General features: G+C 40.9%; 1 protein-coding gene across 1 annotated transcript; it reads right to left on the bottom strand.

Moving 5' to 3' along the window:
- Positions 1 to 15,986: 15,986 nt before the first annotated feature.
- Positions 15,987 to 19,319, bottom strand: LOC120716573 (alanine aminotransferase 1-like). The gene is made up of 3 exons (XM_040004112.1): positions 18,806 to 19,319; positions 18,477 to 18,556; positions 15,987 to 17,832 (listed from the first exon to the last, which is right to left on the bottom strand). Exons 1-3 carry the CDS (start codon positions 18,987 to 18,989, stop codon positions 17,692 to 17,694), a joined length of 405 nt encoding a protein of 134 aa, XP_039860046.1. The 5' UTR covers positions 18,990 to 19,319; the 3' UTR covers positions 15,987 to 17,691.

Genomic DNA, 19,319 nt, shown 5'->3' on the forward strand with positions numbered 1-19,319 from the left:
CTGCTCTTCTAGAATATCATTAAAGTTACGTAAATAGACTTTGACTTCACATTTTGAATGTAAATTAACATTAAATCACTGTAATGTAATACAACATAATTTTCATGATTATTAAATGTATCTGTCTGTACATATGCATATTTAGATTGTTAAAATACATTCACAAATGTATCATGATTTCACAAATATCTGTCCGTTATTTGAAAGATTGAACTGTTGAATTCAAATGTAATGCTGTGGAAAAGTATATAACATGATCCCTATAAGCTTGTGTTACATCACATAAGTATTATTATTGCTGCTAGTTAGGCCGTTCGTGGCTCAAGAGTTGGCAGTTCTCCTTGTGATCAGAAGATTGCCGGTTCGTGCCCCGGCTCGGGCGCTCTCCGTCGTTGTGTCCGTGGTCAGGACTCTTCGCCTACCACCTACTAGTGATGGCCAAAGGGGCCGATGGTGTGATATGGCAGCCTCGCCTCTGTCCCAGGGCATGCAATCAATTATTATTCAAACCAACTGTTAACTGTATATTTCTGTACATTTACGTATTATGATTCATATTTCCACATTCAGTGACCTTGTTTATAGGTAATTTCATTGTTTGATCACGTTAAAATGTTCCGAATTTAATGTCTAAAAGCACTTGGAAAAGGCAGAATCCCATGTCAAATTAGTGCAACAAACTCTATTTTCATTACTGAAAATAACCGTATTTTTATGGGACAGCTATTTTCTGTTATTTTACGGTCGTATTTTGGCGCCCCAGCTGCCGGAATATTACCGGTTTGTTAAGATGTTTTTTTCCCCTATTTATAGATGATTTCATTGTTTAATCACATTAACATGTTCCTGATTTAATGTTTAGCGGCACTTAAAAAAGGCGAGATCCCATGTCAAATTAGCGCAACTAATTGTATTTTCATTACTGGAAATAACCGTATTTTTATGGGACAGTTATTTTCTGTTATTTCACGGTCGTATTTTGGCGCCCCAGCTGCCGGAAGATTACCGTTGTTTTACGATGTTTTTTGTAACAGTGTAGCTCTTTTTACATGTCCACAGTTGCCACTAGTCTACAAAGCACCACACTAAGGTGAGAAACTATTTGATTAATCATTCAATTTTGGGTAAAAATGGCTTGCAGTGTATTCAGTGTAATACCATTATAAAATAGAAAACAAATGTACACTAATATCCTTCTTTTGGTTTTTAATTGTGAGATCTATGTGTGAATAGAACTAAACATGATGAATGTTTAATTTCTCACCTTGTTTTTTCTTTCCAGTAAAGCTGAAGACTCTGAATTTCTGTGAAGCCTCTCTGTGGTTTCCCTGGGTGATGGAGGCTAGATGGAGGCAGCAGGATTTGAGGAGGGCTGTGGGGCTTTACTTTTGAGGAATAAGCCCTCTCTCTTCTCTCCCCTGAGCAACTGGAGTGGAATAATTACATAGCATGTGCAAAACTGAACCGGGACAATAAATGGTCCTTGTGAAAGAATAGACTGGGTGGTAAGGAGAGACATGAAGCAGAGAAAAAAGAAAGATGGCTGCCAGATCATTTGGGTAACTGTGGAGACCTGCACAGCAGTCATCACATTATTTACAACTGAGAATTTAATGCATCGTTCAGTAATGAGCAGCCAGCCAATGGCCTGTGATCTGAAGCTCAGTTATTCACTCACTGGGCTGAACTCCAGGCAGAAAAAAGCTGGAGGAGTCCCTCCGGATGGAAACAAAGCCAGATCCCATTGCTATTTTTCACTTTATTCTTTTGCAGTCAAGTGTAATTCATTACGTGTGTCTGTAAAATGCATGTGACATCAGTATTTCTCATATACTGCCCTGTGTGTGTGTGTGTGTGTGTGTGTGTGTGTGTGTGTGTGTGTGTGTGTGTGTCACAGATGACATGGTGTCAATAGTTAGGTCATCATGTTTAGGCTCATTCACTCCAAAATTATTTCAGCCAAATCTTTCAAACTGTGTCACTGCATACACATTTCCAATAAATTTCAATCGCACAAATGCAGAAAGAATTATTTGCAGTATTTTATCTGATTTTTTATAAGAAAGTCATGCCTGATCATTTGTATATACAGAGATCTCGGATGTTGTTCCTGGGATTGTCACGGCAAATAGGGACCACAGGGACCACTGCTACTACCCTCACCCTCCACCGCATCTTCTCCAGCTCTTCTCTGAGCCCTTGGTACTTCTCTAGATTCTTCAGTTCCTTCTGTGTGTGTGTGTGTGCGTGTGTGTGTGTACATATATATCTATATATCTCTCTCTATATATAGAGAGAGAGATATCTCTCTCTCTATATATATATATATATAATCTATATATAATCGCCATTTACGTATTTAAGTATTTTTTGCCTATTAAAAAACATTCAGCTGAAGACTCATTCCATGCACTTATATAAAAACAAATTAAGGTGCAATATGGACATTATGGACCATGCTGGGCATCCTCTGCATCCTCTGCACACGGCCATAAACAACCAGAGGAGTCTGTTCAGTGACAGGTTGCTTCTCCCAAAGTCAAGGACCAGCAGACTTAAAAAGTCCTTTGTCCCACACGCTATCAAACTGTTTAACTCCTCGCTGGAGGGGAGAGGGAAGGAAAACTGGGACAAAGGAGGGGGGAACAAGTAAGCTGTAGTGCCTTTTCACTGTGCAATAGTTTTTGTTAATATCCAACGGTGTAATAGACTCACAAAACTTGAAATGTGCCGTTCCCTTGTATTCCCTTGTATATTGTATTTTTACTCAGTTGTATATAGTATTTATATTTGTATTCTATTTTTATCTTATTGTATATTTATTTTATTTTATTCTACTGTATATAGTATTTTATTCTATTCTGTACAGTTGTGTACTGTATTTATTCTTATTGTATTCAAATTTTTGCCTCATAACTTTTGCACTGTCCACTTCCTGCTGTGACAAAACAAATTTCCCACGTGTGGGACTAATAAAGGTTATCTTATCTTATCTTATCTTATCTTATTCCTATTTATTCTATTTATTCCTTTTGTATTCTCTGTATTTATATATGTGTATATATGGTATATTTCTGCTCACATTCTGCAACTTCTGTCAGTGCTGTGCTACTGGAAACTGAATTTCCCGGAGGAACCCATCTGAGGGATAAATAAAGTTTAATCTAATCTAATGTAATCTATAGGGCAGTACAGGGCTTTGTATCTATCACTTGCTGTGATATAATGAGCGGTCACGGTCACGTGGCTTTCCGTTGCCCTGGAGGTCCACCCATTTGTAGTTAGAGCAACAGAAGACGCCTGCACCAGTTCAGCCATAACTTTAAACTTTTCCTGCTCATACATGCTTGGAACGAACTTGTCACACTGAAGTGGACGCGCAACGAGATATCATAGCATGGCTCAAGCACGTTCATCACAGTTTAAACCTCTTGTTTTACACAACGGAATACGGCCTCCCGTCTGCAGCTATACACCCCAATAGCTTTAGCCCGGACGGATTGGGTAGCAAAAGGCTGCTTAAATGCCGCAAACTCATCTATATATATATATATATATATATACAGGGAGTGCAGAATTATTAGGCAAATGAGTATTTTGTCCACATCATCCTCTTCATGCATGTTGTCTTACTCCAAGCTGTATAGGCTCGAAAGCCTACTACCAATTAAGCATATTAGGTGATGTGCATCTCTGTAATGAGAAGGGGTGTGGTCTAATGACATCAACACCCTATATCAGGTGTGCATAATTATTAGGCAACGTCCTTTCCTTTGGCAAAATGGGTCAAAAGAAGGACTTGACAGGCTCAGAAAAGTCAAAAATAGTGAGATATCTTGCAGAGGGATGCAGCAGTCTCAAAATTGCAAAGCTTCTGAAGCGTGATCATCGAACAATCAAGCATTTCATTCAAAATAGTCAACAGGGTCGCAAGAAGCGTGTGGAAAAAACCAAGGCGCAAAATAACTGCCCATGAACTGAGAAAAGTCAAGCGTGCAGCTGCCAAGATGCCACTTGCCACCAGTTTGGCCATATTTCAGAGCTGCAACATCACTGGAGTGCCCAAAAGCACAAGGTGTGCAATACTCAGAGACACGGCCAAGGTAAGAAAGGCTGAAAGACGACCACCACTGAACAAGATGGAATGGAAGCAGACAAAAACAACAAGCACGCATGCTACAAACTTTACCCGAGTCATTTAGACAGCCGTTAGCACATGATTCTCCTTATGGGGACCTGATATGTTTAATATGCTGCTGAGAAAATAGCCCAGAAGAAGCATATAGTATAGCTTTTATTTTGGAAAGAGACATTTCTCTGTAATAAACTCTCTTTTCCAAAGATGAGTGATTCCTCAATCAGATACAGGGCTCGCAAAATCGCTAGCCCGACGTCCCGGGGCTAGCGATTTTTCCAGTCGGGCTACCAAAATCTATCTCTGCCCTGCCTGTCGGCCTATCGTAGGAAGGAAAAATATATGTCAATGCTTTTGCATTTTTTCGGAAATGTAGCTGGGTAATTATGTCATTGGCATCGGTGAGCCACTGTCAATATGTGACATATTGCAATCGCGTTTGAATTTGCGCTTGTTTTTTGCTTTCACTTTGCAATCGCGCAAACTGTGTATAGAGAGCGACAGCACTGATTGGTGAGTGATGATAATTTGCGCACCAATTCCTCTGACATCGTCTTATTAATCGTTAGCTTACTATGCAAACATGACAAGTGAAATCTCCCAGCAAGTTTAAACATGTGAGAGGTTGATCGCGCAGAGAATCACTGAGCTTATGTGAGTGCGTGTGTAAAAGCAGCAGGATATATATTTTAGTTCTGCTGAGCCAAATAAGACAGTTCAGGGTAAAGAAGTGACAGCCATAGAAAAGCTTACCACAAAACGGAGAAGTTATGACAAATCAGACTATAAGGCAAAAAGAAAGTGCAGCTTTATGGTTTCATGGACAAAAGAATTTCTGTGGCTGCAATATGACGAGCTAAATAACCAGGGGTGCACATAAGTGGTCCACAGGTGCGCATTCGCTGTCAAAATAAAAAACGCGCACAAGATAAGAAGTTGCAATGCGTGTTTGCGTACATAAGATTTTCAGGAGGAGGACAGACATTTGTTTAGAACTCTTAAAGATGTCGAAGAAGCTCTTTTAAGCAATTACTGTGATGTTCCTCCACCTCCAAAGAAATGTCAGAAGGAGTCCGAACCACAAAAGAATCACGTATTCTCGGAAAAGTGGTTGCAGGAGGTGAGCTGGCTTCAAACAAATGATGAACGCACAGAGATGTGGTGCGGAATGTGCCGTGAAAATTTAATAAATGACAAATTAAAAAGGCATGAATATTTTTTTTTGCATCGGAAAAATATCGAACCGTGACACCAAAGTATCGAACCGAACCGTGAATTTTGTGTATCGTTGCACCCCTTATATATATATATATATATATATATATATATATATATATATATATATATATATAGATGGATGGATGGATATAGATATCTATATATGTGTGTATATAGATATCTATATAAGTATAAAAACACCCAGCACGCCCCTGCGGGCGGTTTATCCTTCAAGCTCGGGTCCTCTACCAGAGGCCTGGGAGCTTGAGGGTCCTGCGCAGTATCTTAGCTGTTCCCAGGACTGCGCTCTTCTGGACAGAGATCTCCGATGTTATTCCCGGGATCTGCTGGAGCCACTCGCCTAGCTTGGGAGTCACCGCACCTAGTGCTCCGATTACCACAGGGACCACCGTTACCTTCACCCTCCACATCCTCTCGAGCTCTTCTCTGAGCCCTTGGTGTGTATATATATGTATATATATATATATATATATATATATATGTATATGTATATATATGTATATATGTATATGTATATATGTATATATGTGTATATATATGTATATATATATATATATATATCTATATATTAGGGGTGCAACGATATTCGTATCGATATTGAACCGTTCGATACAGTGCTTTCGGTTCGGTACGCATATGTATCGAACAATACAACATTTGTAATTTATTTTATCAATTTTCCTTCTGACGATGCTGTCTGTGTTGAGCGCTCAGTGAATCTGTGTTCGACTACTCCGCCTAGGCTGCACTGTCGAGCGCAGATCCACTGAGCGCTCAACACAGACAGCATAGTCAGAAGGAAGAGCGCAGGGCAAGCTAGCGAGACAGAAGTTAAGCTCTACTTGCAACATTCAGATCTGGCGTTTGGAATTATTTTGGTTTTCATGTGACGTATGACCGTGAAGGTAAGCGAGTCATGGACTAAAGTAAAACAGTATGTTGGATGTGCCATGCAATGCTCAATTACATTGGTGTGAACTAGTGTGTTAGCGCAGTTAGCTCGTTAACGTGTTTGCCGTGTAGCCCCATGCACGGAGCGATCGGCGGTAGCTCGTTAACGGAGATTTGCCGTGTTGTGGCGTTAAGGTCATTTCAACGAGATTAACCTGAAAGCACTAGTGGGAACACAACGAATATGACTGCACATTTACGCCGACATCATCCTAGTGCAAAGACAAAAACAACAAGCATGCTACTAACTTTAGCCGAGTCATTTAGACAGCTGTTAGCACATGATTCTCCTTATGCTGCTGAGAATATAGCCCAGAAGAAGCGGATAGTATAGCTTTTATTTTGGAAAGAGCCATTTCTCTGTAATAAACTCTCTTTTCCAAAGATGAGTGATTCCTCAATCAGATACAGGGCTTGCAATATCGCTAGCCCGACGTCCCGGAGCTAGCGATTTTTTCAGTCGGGCTACCAAAATCTATCTCTTCCCTGCCCGTCGGGCTATTGTAGGAAAAATATATGTCAATGCTTTTGCATTCTTTCAGAAATGTAGCTGGGTAATTATGTCATTGGCATCGGTGAGCCACTGTCAATATGTGACATATTGAAGTCGCGTTTGAATTTGCGCTTGTTTTTTTGCTTTCACTTTGCAATCGTGCGAACTGTGTGTAGAGAGCGACAGCACTGATCTGTGAGTGATGATCATTTGTGCACCAATTCCTCTGACATCGTCTTATTAATCGTTAGCTTACTATGCAAACATGACAAGTGAAATCTCCCGCAGCAAGCTTAAACATGTGAGAGGTTGATCGCGCAGAGAATCGCTGAGCTTATGTGAGTGAGCGTGTAAAAGCATTTCAGTTCTGCTGAGCCAAATAAGACAGGTCAGGGTGAAGAAGTGACAGCCAAAGAAAAGCTTACCACAAAACGGAGAAGTTATGACAAATCAGACTATAAGGCAAAAAGAAAGTGCAGCTTTATGGTTTCATGGACAAAAGAATTTCTGTGGCTGCAATATGATGAGCTAAATAACCAGGGCTGCACATAAGTGGTCCACAGGTGCGCATTTGCTGTCAAAATAAAAAACATGCACAAGGGTTAGGGTTAAATTTAAAAACTGTACTTTTGAGTTAAAATATATATTTATAATTTTAATAAATGACAAATTAAAAAGGCATGAACATTTTTTTTGTATCGAAAAAATATCGAACCGTGACACCAAAGTATCGAACCGAACCGAACCGTGAATTTTGTGTATCGTTGCACCCCTAATATATATATATATATATATATGTATGTATGTATATATATGTGTATATATATGTGTATATATATATATATATATATATATATATATATATATATATATATATATATATATATATATCAGTCCACTATCAACTCTATTGTTTTTGTGACGTTGAGGGTGAGATGGTTGTCTCGGCACCAGTATGTCAGGGTGCTGACCTCCTCCTTGTAAGACCCATCACTGTAGTGTTGTCCGCATACCTTACAATGATGTTGGAGTTGCTTGTGTCCGTGCAGTTGTAGGTGTAGAGTGAGTACAGGAGAAGGCTCAGTACACACCCCTGTGGGGCACCAGTGTTCATACGAGGTGATGCTGCCCAGACTGACCACTTGGAATCTGTCAGACAGGACGTTAAGGATCCAGCTGCAGAGAGAGCTCCTCGGAGCTGCCTAGATCTTGCCTTTTCCTGTCCAGCTTTGAGGGAACGATGGTATTGAATGCTGAGCTGTAATCGACAAACAGCATTCTCACATACATGTCTCTGTTCTCCAGGTGCGAGAGGGCAGTATGTAGTGGCAGGGCTATGGTGTCATCAGTGGACCTGTTGTGGCAGTAGCAAATTGTAGAGGGTCCAGTGAGTCGGGTAGTGCAGAGCAGATGAAGTGAATGTGAATGGCCAAAATGCAATGGTAGGTGTGTGTGGCTGGAGTTCTTTCTTTCTACCATCACCAAGAGATTGTTAATATGATAAAAGAGATCAGAAATTGTTCAGTAAACTACATTTTTTTGTCATGGCTTTAAGAATATTTGTAGACTGAAACCCTGAAAACAATCACTGAAAATTATATTCAGTCCTTAAGTCGAAAGCTTGGTACACTGTGGGATTTTGGCCTGTCTAAAAACCAAAGTTGTATCCCAGGGAAAAATTTAGAATCCCTGCAAATTTCAAACACTGACTTTGTAGATCAATGAGATCATTGCATTACTGCATCTAGGGAGCTGGAGCAAGATGGATGTACTGTATGAACAATCTGACAAAACAGGATGAAAACACATTGAAGAATTATAGTATCTTTGGTCACAGCTCCAAAACGGTGGTTCAGTGTTATGTAGTGAGAGAGGTTCAATATTGGTAATTTCACAAATTAAGAATGATCACAAAATGTGATTCCAGTTTTAACATACGCCTACTAACAAACAAGCAACAGAAATGCACAGGCTGTTCAGAAGCTTGCTTGCACGATGTGTCCTCCAGCTGTTATGATAATGGAGCCAAAGACCATGTAGAATGAAAACGGATAGCTTAGGAATCGTAGCAGTGTGTTCCAGGCTGTGATACAGTGCGTGTTATCATTGTCTTTGTGTCTTACCCAAGTTTAGTCCATTTGCAACTTGGAAATAAATTTTAAGATTTCTGATATTTCCCTTTCTGTTTCCACCTTAAAGGGGATACATGAGTTCAACTGACACTTTTCACATGTGGAGGAAAATACATTTATAACTGATATGAAGAGAGGACACTGACAATACACAGACAGATAAAACAGAGATGAAAGCACAGACCAACCACCCTCCTCCAAGTATCTGCTTATTTTGTTGCTGCTGGTCAGCAGCAGCAGCAACCAACCACCTACAGGCAAAGTAGCACATTTAAAGGAAAAGCTGACAATGACTCCTGGTGGTGACCAGGAGTCATGTTTTCAGTTTTTCTTCTAATGATGTTCTTTGGATTGAATTTAGAAAATATATTTGGTTTTTATAGTTATCTTGAACAAAACAGAAATCATCACATTGTTTGGAGCAATTTTCCCAAAAAGATTTTTATGAAAACACACATGGAGAAAATAAAAACATTAAAAAGTATAATTTAACAAATAAACACTTGGGTCAGTGACTGGAAAGTAATGATAAAGTTTAAGATGTTACTATTTCAAAATAAAATCTCCACCACAATCAAACATTACAGTGAAGTGAATACGTTTGAAGAATGCCTGAAGTAGCTGTAACCTGTGACACAAAGGTGTACATTTGATAGTATGCAAGAAATCAAAACCTTTGCCTGTTATACTACAAGTACAAAATGTAATTGTGAATAAAGAAAAAATGTTCCCAGATCATTTTCACTTCACTAAAATGTTTCAGCTTAAATGAACTTCTGCATTTGCTGTATATATGATTGAGTTACACACCGCTGGGCACAAATGTTTGATGGGTCCTAGCACCTTACATGACTACTGCTTTCTTACACTGTCAATCCAAATACTGACGTCATTACTCTGGTCCAATCATCTTCTCGCTTGCCTTCTTTGAGCCAATTAGCCTCTGCTTTGCATGGTTTAGATTGGTGCTCTCCATCATTCTTCCTTTCAGACTCCTCCCCATTGCTATCTCAGACACAGAGGAGTTCTGTCCTACCTCGATGAAAATACAAACTTCCTCGATCTAAATGACACAAAGTAACGTTTGGGAGTTTGAGGCTCCCAGTGAGCAGAGGGTAATCCAATATAAATCCATCTACTTACCAAGTTTACACTGGGACATGTGTCTTTTTTTTATTCTGTTTTTTGTAACAGTGGTGATGTGAGTTTAAAAAAAATATGAATTAATGAAGTTTAGTTTAAGGTGGGACACAAAGATCGTGTAGTGACTTAGCCATTCATGGAAATACAACAATGTATAGTGTTGTGAAAAAGTACTTGTCCCCTTCTTTTCTTCATTTTTTGTGATTTTTGTCACAAAAATGACACGAGTAAGTACAAATTGTAGTTTTTTATGTTGATGGTTGATGATGATTTAATTTATTAAGGGAAAAAGCTATCCAAACCTAACTGGCCATGTGTGAAAAAGTAATTGCCAGTGCCATCCTTGGCATAAAGAACTGCAATTAAGTGTGATAACTAGTTATGAGTCTTTCACATGGCTGTGGAGGAATTTTGGCCCACTCATTGAAGAATTGTTTTAATTTAACCACAATGGAGTGTTTTTGAGCATGAATGTCCTGTTTAAGGTCATGCCAAATCCTCTCAATCAGATTCAAGTCCAGATTGTGACTAGACCACTCCAAGACCTTTGTTTTGTTGTTTTAGCTATTCAGTGGGAAGTTTGCTGTTGTGTTTTGGATCATTGACCTGCTTCCTAAGCTGTGTGTACTTGAGCTTCAGAGCACAAATTGTTGGCCACACAGTCCTTCAGGATTTTCTGGTATAGAGCAAAATTCATGGTGTGGCACTGTTTTTTACTTCAAGTCATGTTTCTATTGCTATTGCTTTATGCTATTATGCGTTTTAAACTAAACTACAGTGTCGTTTAACTAAACTAAACGACACTGTAGTTTAGTTTAGTTAAGGTTAAACTAAACTAAACTTTAGCCCATCCTGGAAGACAGCAACAACCAGTTTACTGCCAACACTTACTTATCACTCATGCTTTCGCTGTCCTGCTTCCACGGCATCTCCACACCAGACTAGCAGCTATTTATAAACACAATATTCTCAAAACATTTGGGGAATTTTTACTTTTACAGTGATCACTAAAATTCTCATTTTCTGTAAACGAATCATTTCATTAAAGCTGAAGAACAGCCAATAAAGTGTCATTTTCATATTGACAAGTAAATATATATTTTTTAAAAAGTGCACTCTGAAACCAGAAAATTGAATATGAAAAGTTAAATTATTGACATGCGCAGTATTAGTTTGAATACATTTAGCTTTCAATAGTCCCTCTGTGCATTACAATAATGAATATATTATTTCATAATATTAAGTGATTTAAAAATGTCAAGACCTTGCTCACTGATTAGTATCTTCTTGTTTTTCATGATGTTCATAAAATTCATTCATGTGGGTTGATCAGACTATTAGAAACTTAGTGTTTTAATTACCAACAGTTTAACTTCAGTGTAATAAACCAAAATCAGTTACTGCAGAGTGGTGGGGCTGCTTTCAAGGGCTCCCTTAATCACACGGATTTGCCACATATTTGTTTTGGGGTTTTTTTTAACATTTATTTTTTTCCCAAATGCCCCACTGACACAGCCCTCAAGAGATCTGTGGTTCCTCCCGGGACTGCATCAGGGGGCTTTTGCTTGTTAGGGAAAGGTGTGAAAGGGAGAGTGGCTAAACTGCTGGTGCAGAGTATCAGTGCATAATCTGGTTAAAATGACAGTCATGGTTTGGTCCTGCCTTCGCTATTGTGGTTGATATGGGGGTAGGGACGGGCGTCTGGGGAGTCCCTAGGGACGTTTCCCTAGAGGGACTAACCTGGGGGATGTGGCCATGACCTGGTTAGGAGCTCTGGGGCTCTTGGATGGTGTTTTCCTTGTGGCTGCGTACAGCGGAGATGGGGGAGGGTCTGTGCTGGCGGACGTTGGTTACTGGCCTGGTAGCCTGGCTGCCCCTGGGAGGGTCCGGGACGGGCGAGGAGGCTTGGGGGTCTGGGGGTGCTCCGCCCCCCGGTCTGGGGTGCTGGCCGGGCCTTGGGGGCTTGGGTCCTGGCTGTTGTGTCGCCGGAGCAGTGGGCGGGTGGGTACAGGGGGGCTCAGCCCCAGTGCAGGGGACCTCTGTTGCATCGGCCCTACTAGGGGGCTCTCTAACTGGTGGGGAGATTGTTATATCTTGCAGGTGGTCTCCTCACTACAGGAGCTCACTCTGCAGGTGGGGGGAGAGATATAGGAGAGGTGGAGAATGAACTCAACCTGGGTGTCTATTGTCTTGTGTAGTTTGGGAGATGATTGGATGATGGGGTGGGTGCAGTTTTCTCTGGGGTGGAGTCGGGTGGGCTGCCCCGGACTCTGTGGGGCTGGGCGGTGCTGCTGCTGCGGGCCCCGGTCCGGATGGGCCTGGGCCCCCTTGCCCTGGTGGGTTCCAGAGTGTGGGGGTGCCTACTGGGGTCAGCGGGGGAGCTGGCCCCAGGGAGGGGCCGCTTGCCCCTCCCTTTCTTCCCTCCCCATCCTCAGTTGCCTCCCTATTCCCGCTCTACCACACCCACCCACACACGCAGGGCTTGGGGTGCAGGTATGTCACCAGGGTGCAGGGGAGGCACTCCCCCTCTGTCCCCTTCTAGCTGCCTGTGCCTCAATTTTATTCTGCAACCTAGACATCCACATTACTCACACTCTCACATAACACATACATATAGGGCCTTGGGGGTGGGCATGTTTTACAGCATCCAGAGGATGGTCGGTGTACTCCAACCCACCTCTGGCGCTGGTGCCCTACCCTCAATTTTAAATGCATTTAGACACTAAGGGTTTTCGGGAAGAGCCGTGCTGCTCTCTGAGAGGAAGCTAGTACTATGCTCTCCTGAGTTTTAAATGCACTTTAGAACAGCACACAGCAACACTACATATGAGCGGGCATAGGGAGGTTTGAGGTCTTCACTCACCCCGGTTCTGTTAGCCGTCAGGGCTGGAGGGCTGGGAGGAGGTGCTGGCCGTCAGACTGGGGTCTGGGATGCGGGGCCTCCCTGCTACTGCAGATAAGGAGGTGGTCCGCTTGCCTCCACCCCAGAGAGAAGGGTTACATCTCCTGGGTCTAGGTGCGGCTTGCCTCTCTGAGGGCGGGGATACCTGGACCTGGGATATAGAGTATGTTTGGGGAGTGCGACTGTCTGTGCAGTGTCTATTTGTGTCTGTCTACACGTTGGGTGAGTGCCGAGTATTTGGTTGTGCATATGGGGGTGGGAATGCACGTCTGTGTCCGCGTGTGCCTGTTCGTCTGTGTCTATATGTCAGGTTGGGTCTTAGACTCAACCTCTCTGGGTACATCTCAGGCCCTCTAAAGTACGGAGGCCTATCTCCCCTCACCACACTCCCTGCCGGTGGCTGATGCCCTCAGAAGTTGGTGTGTTGGTGGTCCTTGTCGTCTGGGGCTGGGCGCTCATGTATGTACCGGCTCACTCCTGGTGGCCGATTGGTGGGGCCGTGCGCCTGTGGCCCGGCTGGGCTCCTTCCGGGGGGTGGGATGCCCTCAGGCCTCTGGCCTCTGGGCCTGAAGCTCGGTCCTCTCTGGCACAGCTGGCTGCCAGCAGAGCCCGTGGGCACGCCACTGCAACCCCCTCTGGCCTCTGCTCCGTAGCTGCGGGGTGACCTCTCCTTTGGGGCTCTACTCAGCTCTTCCCAGGAGGGTGGCACGGTTCCCCCCCCTTTGGTGGTCCTCCTCGGGTCCTTGTACTCTGGGGCCTCTGGATATCTGGGGCCTGGATCTCCTCCATACCTGCTTCATACCCTGGTGGATGGGGCTGTGCCTCCCCCACACTCCCTAGCAGATCGTTACATGGAGAAACCTTTGGAATACAAGCATGCTGATCCACACAGGTGTGCACACAGGTGTACACACGGGTGTTCACAGACGCGGACTACACCTTTCTTGGCTGCTGCCTCAAAGCACATTGTGCGCTGTCTATCTTGCGTGCTGCACAATATCGTTTATTATTTAGTATCTACTGTTATCTACTGCTAGCTAGTTTATTGTGATGGTGCTGTTTTGTTTTTTTTATGTTGCTCTTTGTTGTTTGCTTTCTCTTCTGTTTTTTTTCTCCATACAGGTGATCCAGGTGTTTTGTTTGTTTGTTTTTTTTCTTTCTTCCCCCCCTTCTCACTGTCTCTTCTCCCCTTTGGTTTTCTTTCTCTCCCTCTCTTTCTTTCATTCTTACTCCCTGTCCTATCCCCCAGTCATGTCTGTCCCGTTTGTAGCAACTGCAAATAAAATAAATTCATAATTATAATAAAGGTCAATCAAATGGACCAATATGGCAAGGCCATGATGATCCACTTGGTAAAATAAATCCGCTTGGCATCTTTCTTGGCCTTAAGACAACAATTCTGATGGCTAAAGATCCAAACGGGACACACACAAAAAAATAAAATAAAATAAAATAAAATGACAGATTAAGGTTTAAAGAGATCTATATCTATACAGTAGTATTCACAGTTGATTTTATGTAACTACATTATTGGTTACATTGTGCTGCAAAAGAAGCAACAGCATTATTGTTAAAAGGTGTTTCCTTCATTCTGTTGTTGACATTTTTATCAGGCAAGTTTTTCCAGCAGGCGATGGTGGAAAGAACGAAGGCGTGCCAAGATCTCCTCCAGAGTGGAAGGAGGAGTCAAAATACACAGCCTGAGAGAGAAGGAAAAAGAAACACACCAACACAACATTAACATATACTACCTTGAAAAAGAACAGTCACATGAAAACTACTTACATTTTTAATGTGTTTAGATCACCAAGCATTTAACCTTTGGAATAGTGCCTGCATTTGCTCGATTTTACCAATTTTAAATATATACAACGAAACTAAATAGAGCCCTACATTTCATAAAGTTACAAATAAAGGATCCAGATTGTGTGCTAATTATTAGAACCTAATTATTAGTATCTGATTAACTAGTACTTATATAGCATTTCTTGCACTTGCTCTAACTGAGCACTAGAAGCACTTTATTACAAGACATGTTTCCCTATTCACACACATTCATATAATGCTTTAATCTGTACTAAAGTGTTAGCCAGTAAGCGTGGCTTCACAGAAACATCTGTGAAACTGGTTTATTTTATTATATGTCTTTGTGTTGTTTCTGTGCTGCTAACCAACCAGGCTAGCAATAGCTGACAACTCTGTAATATGGCCACTTCTGGCTTAAAAAAAAAAAACAACAACACAGTTAGGGACTTGAATGTTAACATTGAGGCTTCAGAAACCAAACAGTGACAGTTCATGGGTTAACTTAATCTTTTACATACAGTTTGCTATTTAAGATTTTTCAAAAACCTCTTTAAATAATGCGGTAGGAATGAGAATGCAATTCCAATAAAATTAAGCAATTAGCAATCAAAAAAGACCCAAGTAAAAATGTTAATGAGATAATGGTCAGCACAACAGCATCAGCAAACTGTTTATTTTGTCTACAAATCATTCTCTACATTTTTTTTCACAAAATCACACATTTAGGGGACTAAGGGCTAATTAAAGATCTGACTAGAAACATAAAATAAAATTTTACCTGATGTGATAGTTTTTATCTTCCTGTCCATTCTCACAACCTGCCCCCACACAAATACCCTCTTCTCTCAGCAACCTCTGACAGTAAAGCACATCCGCCTTCACTTCCAGCCTCTGAAATTAAAGACAGTAAAACATTGTATCAATTTATGATTTTCACTGTTACATAAAAATGCAAGCAATTAAATGCTGGATTTTTAATGTTAACAATTTTTTTTTTACTCATATATACTGCTCAAAAAATGAAGGGAACACTTGAAAAATCCTAACTTTTCCTGACTGAAATCCTTACTTTTGGTAAGATTATAAATCTCGCTCATCCAAGTTGTGGGAGACGAAAAAATGCTTCTCCCGCTAAATTTGATTCTTTTATTCACCCAAGTGACAGAAGAAGTGACTTGGGTGAGATCCAAGTGAAGAGAGACCTTTTTTTCTTCAGCGTGCATTTATGTTCCCAAACTGGGAAGTCTAATGTGATGTGGGGCAGTTTATAAGTTAATATAAACTGCAGTGGGTTTTTATTTTGACATTATTTTAATCTTAAAAGCAAAGCTGTAAAAACATACTGGATTAAATTTTACCCCTGAAATTTAAAAAAGTAGGAATGTAAAGTTCCCTGAAATCGAATTAATAAAAAAAACAGGCACACAATCAGAATAACATCCATATTTTTATCTTTGAAATCTCACCTTAGCCTCCTCTACGATGTGAGGTGGCAAGTGTACCCGGGGATAAAGAAAGAGTCCTGCCATTGATGGCTGACAGCTCATCCCTTCTACTCTATTCAGAAACTCACATGCCCGTTCAGCATTCTGGGAAAGAGTATCCTCGATATGATGAATCTCCTTTAAGAATAAAATAAAAATTACTGTAGGCTGGGGAGCTCCTTGAAAAACACTAATTTACTCAACTGCAGTTTTATTCAACATATTGTATCTCATATCCTCTTGGATGCTATGGCTCACTGGGTCATGCTGACGCTGCACCAATGCTGTAAATATTCACAAGACTTTGGATTCACCTAACAGAGTATATCAGGGAAAGGAACAATCCCCCTGCCAGTTTAACAGTTCAAGTGTTATTGGGATGTTTACATGCCTACATGCATTGAGTTGCTGCTATGTGATTGGCTGGTTAGATATTTGCATTAATAACTGAGTCGGTGTACCTTATAAAGCATCTGCTAAATGTACCGTGACAACATGTAATGTGGATGCTGCGGCTTATGATGATAAACCAACAGCAAATCTAATTTCTCTGCAGTTTCCTTTAGTTTTGTGAATGTGTTTATCCTTGTTAAGCTCCTTATTGCATTTTTCCTACAGCATAACTGTTTTGTCTCCATGATTACACTTTAATACAATGCATTTACCAGAGATCCTTTTTGATTAAATAGAGACGTTACCATAGGACAGTCCCCTTACCTGTGTGTATGAGTTATAGGAAGAATCTTCAGGTCTAGGTGGATTAACACTAAGTTCCAGTGCCAGCTGTGGTAACACTGAAGCGCTGGAAATGACAGTTAAGTACTTTTTCACTGCTGGGTCAATGTTGATTACCTCCATATACCCTCCTCTCAGACCACCCCTAAACAAAGCAAATGCAGAGTTTAATAAACAGCATTGATTAACACTGATGAATGCTCTATCATTCAGGAAAGGAAATTCCAAAAGGTTAATTGTATTGATCTGGACATTGTATTTTCATAGGCAGAGAAAACGCTTCTCGAACTCATTCCAGTGACTCCTTCAGTCACTCAAACCAGTGACTGACTAGGATGAGTGACAGAATCAACTTTGTAGGGTGTGCTTATATTCCCATCAGCAGTCGATTTGTATATTAAAAATGGACCCTATCGAGATGCCAACCACTTTTATGCTCTGAAGCTTTAAGAAAAAGTCAATTTTAGAGTTATTATATTTGAAGGCAAAAGTGATCATATTTAGACATGAGTGTTCATTTATCAGCTAACAGTAGCAAGCTTGGTTAGAAAGTCCATAAACTGTACAAGTACATAGATATCTGTGAAATAGAGCTAACTAATAAGGACATTGGGATAATAGGGACAATGACTAACACATGTTGAGGTTAGACATTGATCATAGAATGACACTCACTCTCCTATGTGGGCTGTGGAAATTGAATGGAAAGACACCAGCTCCATTGTCTCAGCATACGTTTTACCCATCTCACACAGCACTTTCTTGTAGGAAATAAATTCTTTGTCCTGGCCATACACACTATCCTGGTGCACCTAGACAGTACAAGTGAACATCAAAAGAAAAAGTGAAAAGTGAAAACCTGCACAACTCCTCCAAAGGGCAAGGGCTAAACTAAAACAATGAGGTTTTATGATATTTTTATTACTACGTGCTGACCTCGAGCTGCTTTTATAACAGCCCACTGCTTTCTGACCTTGGAACTATGATCTTGAAGGATTACATACTAAAATTGTGTATTTTATTGTCTTTACCCATATGGTTGGAGAAGAATTTGCTTATGTGTGATTTTCTGAAACATTATAGCATCATTGTGGTAATAAAAACTGTTGTATAGCTCTCTCCATGCCCTTTTTAATATGACATATTACTTAACATGGTTTCTTGAAGTCAACCTTGGATGCTAACAATGAAAATTTGAAGACAATCTATAAAAAATTGTGGGTAATATAAGTTGTTTTTTTTTTTTTACATATTTTTATATTTGGTTTTCACTTGATTTTCACAAACATTAAGTCAGCTCGAGCTGTTACTGGTAGCTACCATCACACAAACTTTGTACATGATATTTTGAAAACTGTGGAGGTTAGACTGCTAACAAACAGGCAGGCAAAAACAGCCAGACTGATGATGTACTCTTTCTCTTTGAGGGGAGAGTAAACGTTATGCTTGTGGTCACCTCTTCAGCCAGTATGATGAGGCCGTTGGTAGCAGCAAAGTGAATCACCTTCTCAATAGTTTCTCTGTCTTGCACGTAACCTAGCAGGGGGAAAGTCACATTATTGAATGAGCTTCTATGAAGTAGCTGTAAACCACAAATCCACATGTGCAGTGCAAACAGCTAGAAAGAAACTCACATTTTAGTTTTTATTTAACTCTTAGGCTTTAAGACAGTTGACCTCTTAGCATGATATAGTTTTAAAAAGAGGACGAGGATTCTCTTAACGTATACACGAATATAGAATAGATCAAAAGCTGTGCAGGATGTACCAACAATGGGCTGCTCACCTGTAGGTTTTCCTGGGTTGCTGATGTATATGGCTTTGGGCTCACAGTGGACTCTTCCAGCCTCTAAAGCTCTATGCAGCTCATCCAGGTTTACAGCCCAGCCTTGTTCTTCAAAAAGACGGTATGGAACCAGTGCCAGCCCAGTCATGTCCAGCAGCATGGGCAGAGTATGTGGACAGGGCATGGGGGTCAGCACACCTGTCTGAGTTTTGCCCTCTCCGCTGGTAAGCAGGTTCAAAAACACCTATAGTGCAAAAAATATGTTGTTTTTGTTATAATAATAATAATAATAATAATAATAATAATAATAATAGATGAAAATAGTGGGTAGTTTTGTGCATGATCAAAAGATGTGGTTGCAGCAAAGTGGTGAATTCACAGTAAGGAATGGTGTGGGACTGATACACAGTGGCGGTGGTGCTCATGGTCAGTGTTCGGTTACATCAAGCATAGCAGAGATTAATTTTAATTTAAGCTGAAGAGAGTTGATTACAGCTTAGACTCATTCACTCAA

The sequence above is a fragment of the Simochromis diagramma genome, unplaced genomic scaffold (assembly GCF_900408965.1).
Source record: "Simochromis diagramma unplaced genomic scaffold, fSimDia1.1 OVJJ01000477.1, whole genome shotgun sequence".
NCBI classification, from domain to species: Eukaryota; Metazoa; Chordata; class Actinopteri; order Cichliformes; family Cichlidae; genus Simochromis; species Simochromis diagramma.

Coding starts and splice junctions, on each gene's coding strand:
- LOC120716573 (XM_040004112.1), bottom strand. CDS start 18,989: ATGCCCTGTCCACATACTCTGCCCATGCTGCTGGACATGACTGGGCTG. Junction 18,557..18,805: donor CAACCCAGGAAAACCTACAG/GTGAGCAGCCCA, acceptor TCCCCCTGCTAG/GTTACGTGCAAGACAGAGAA. Junction 17,833..18,476: donor TCATCATACTGGCTGAAGAG/GTGACCACAAGC, acceptor TGTACTGTCTAG/GTGCACCAGGATAGTGTGTA.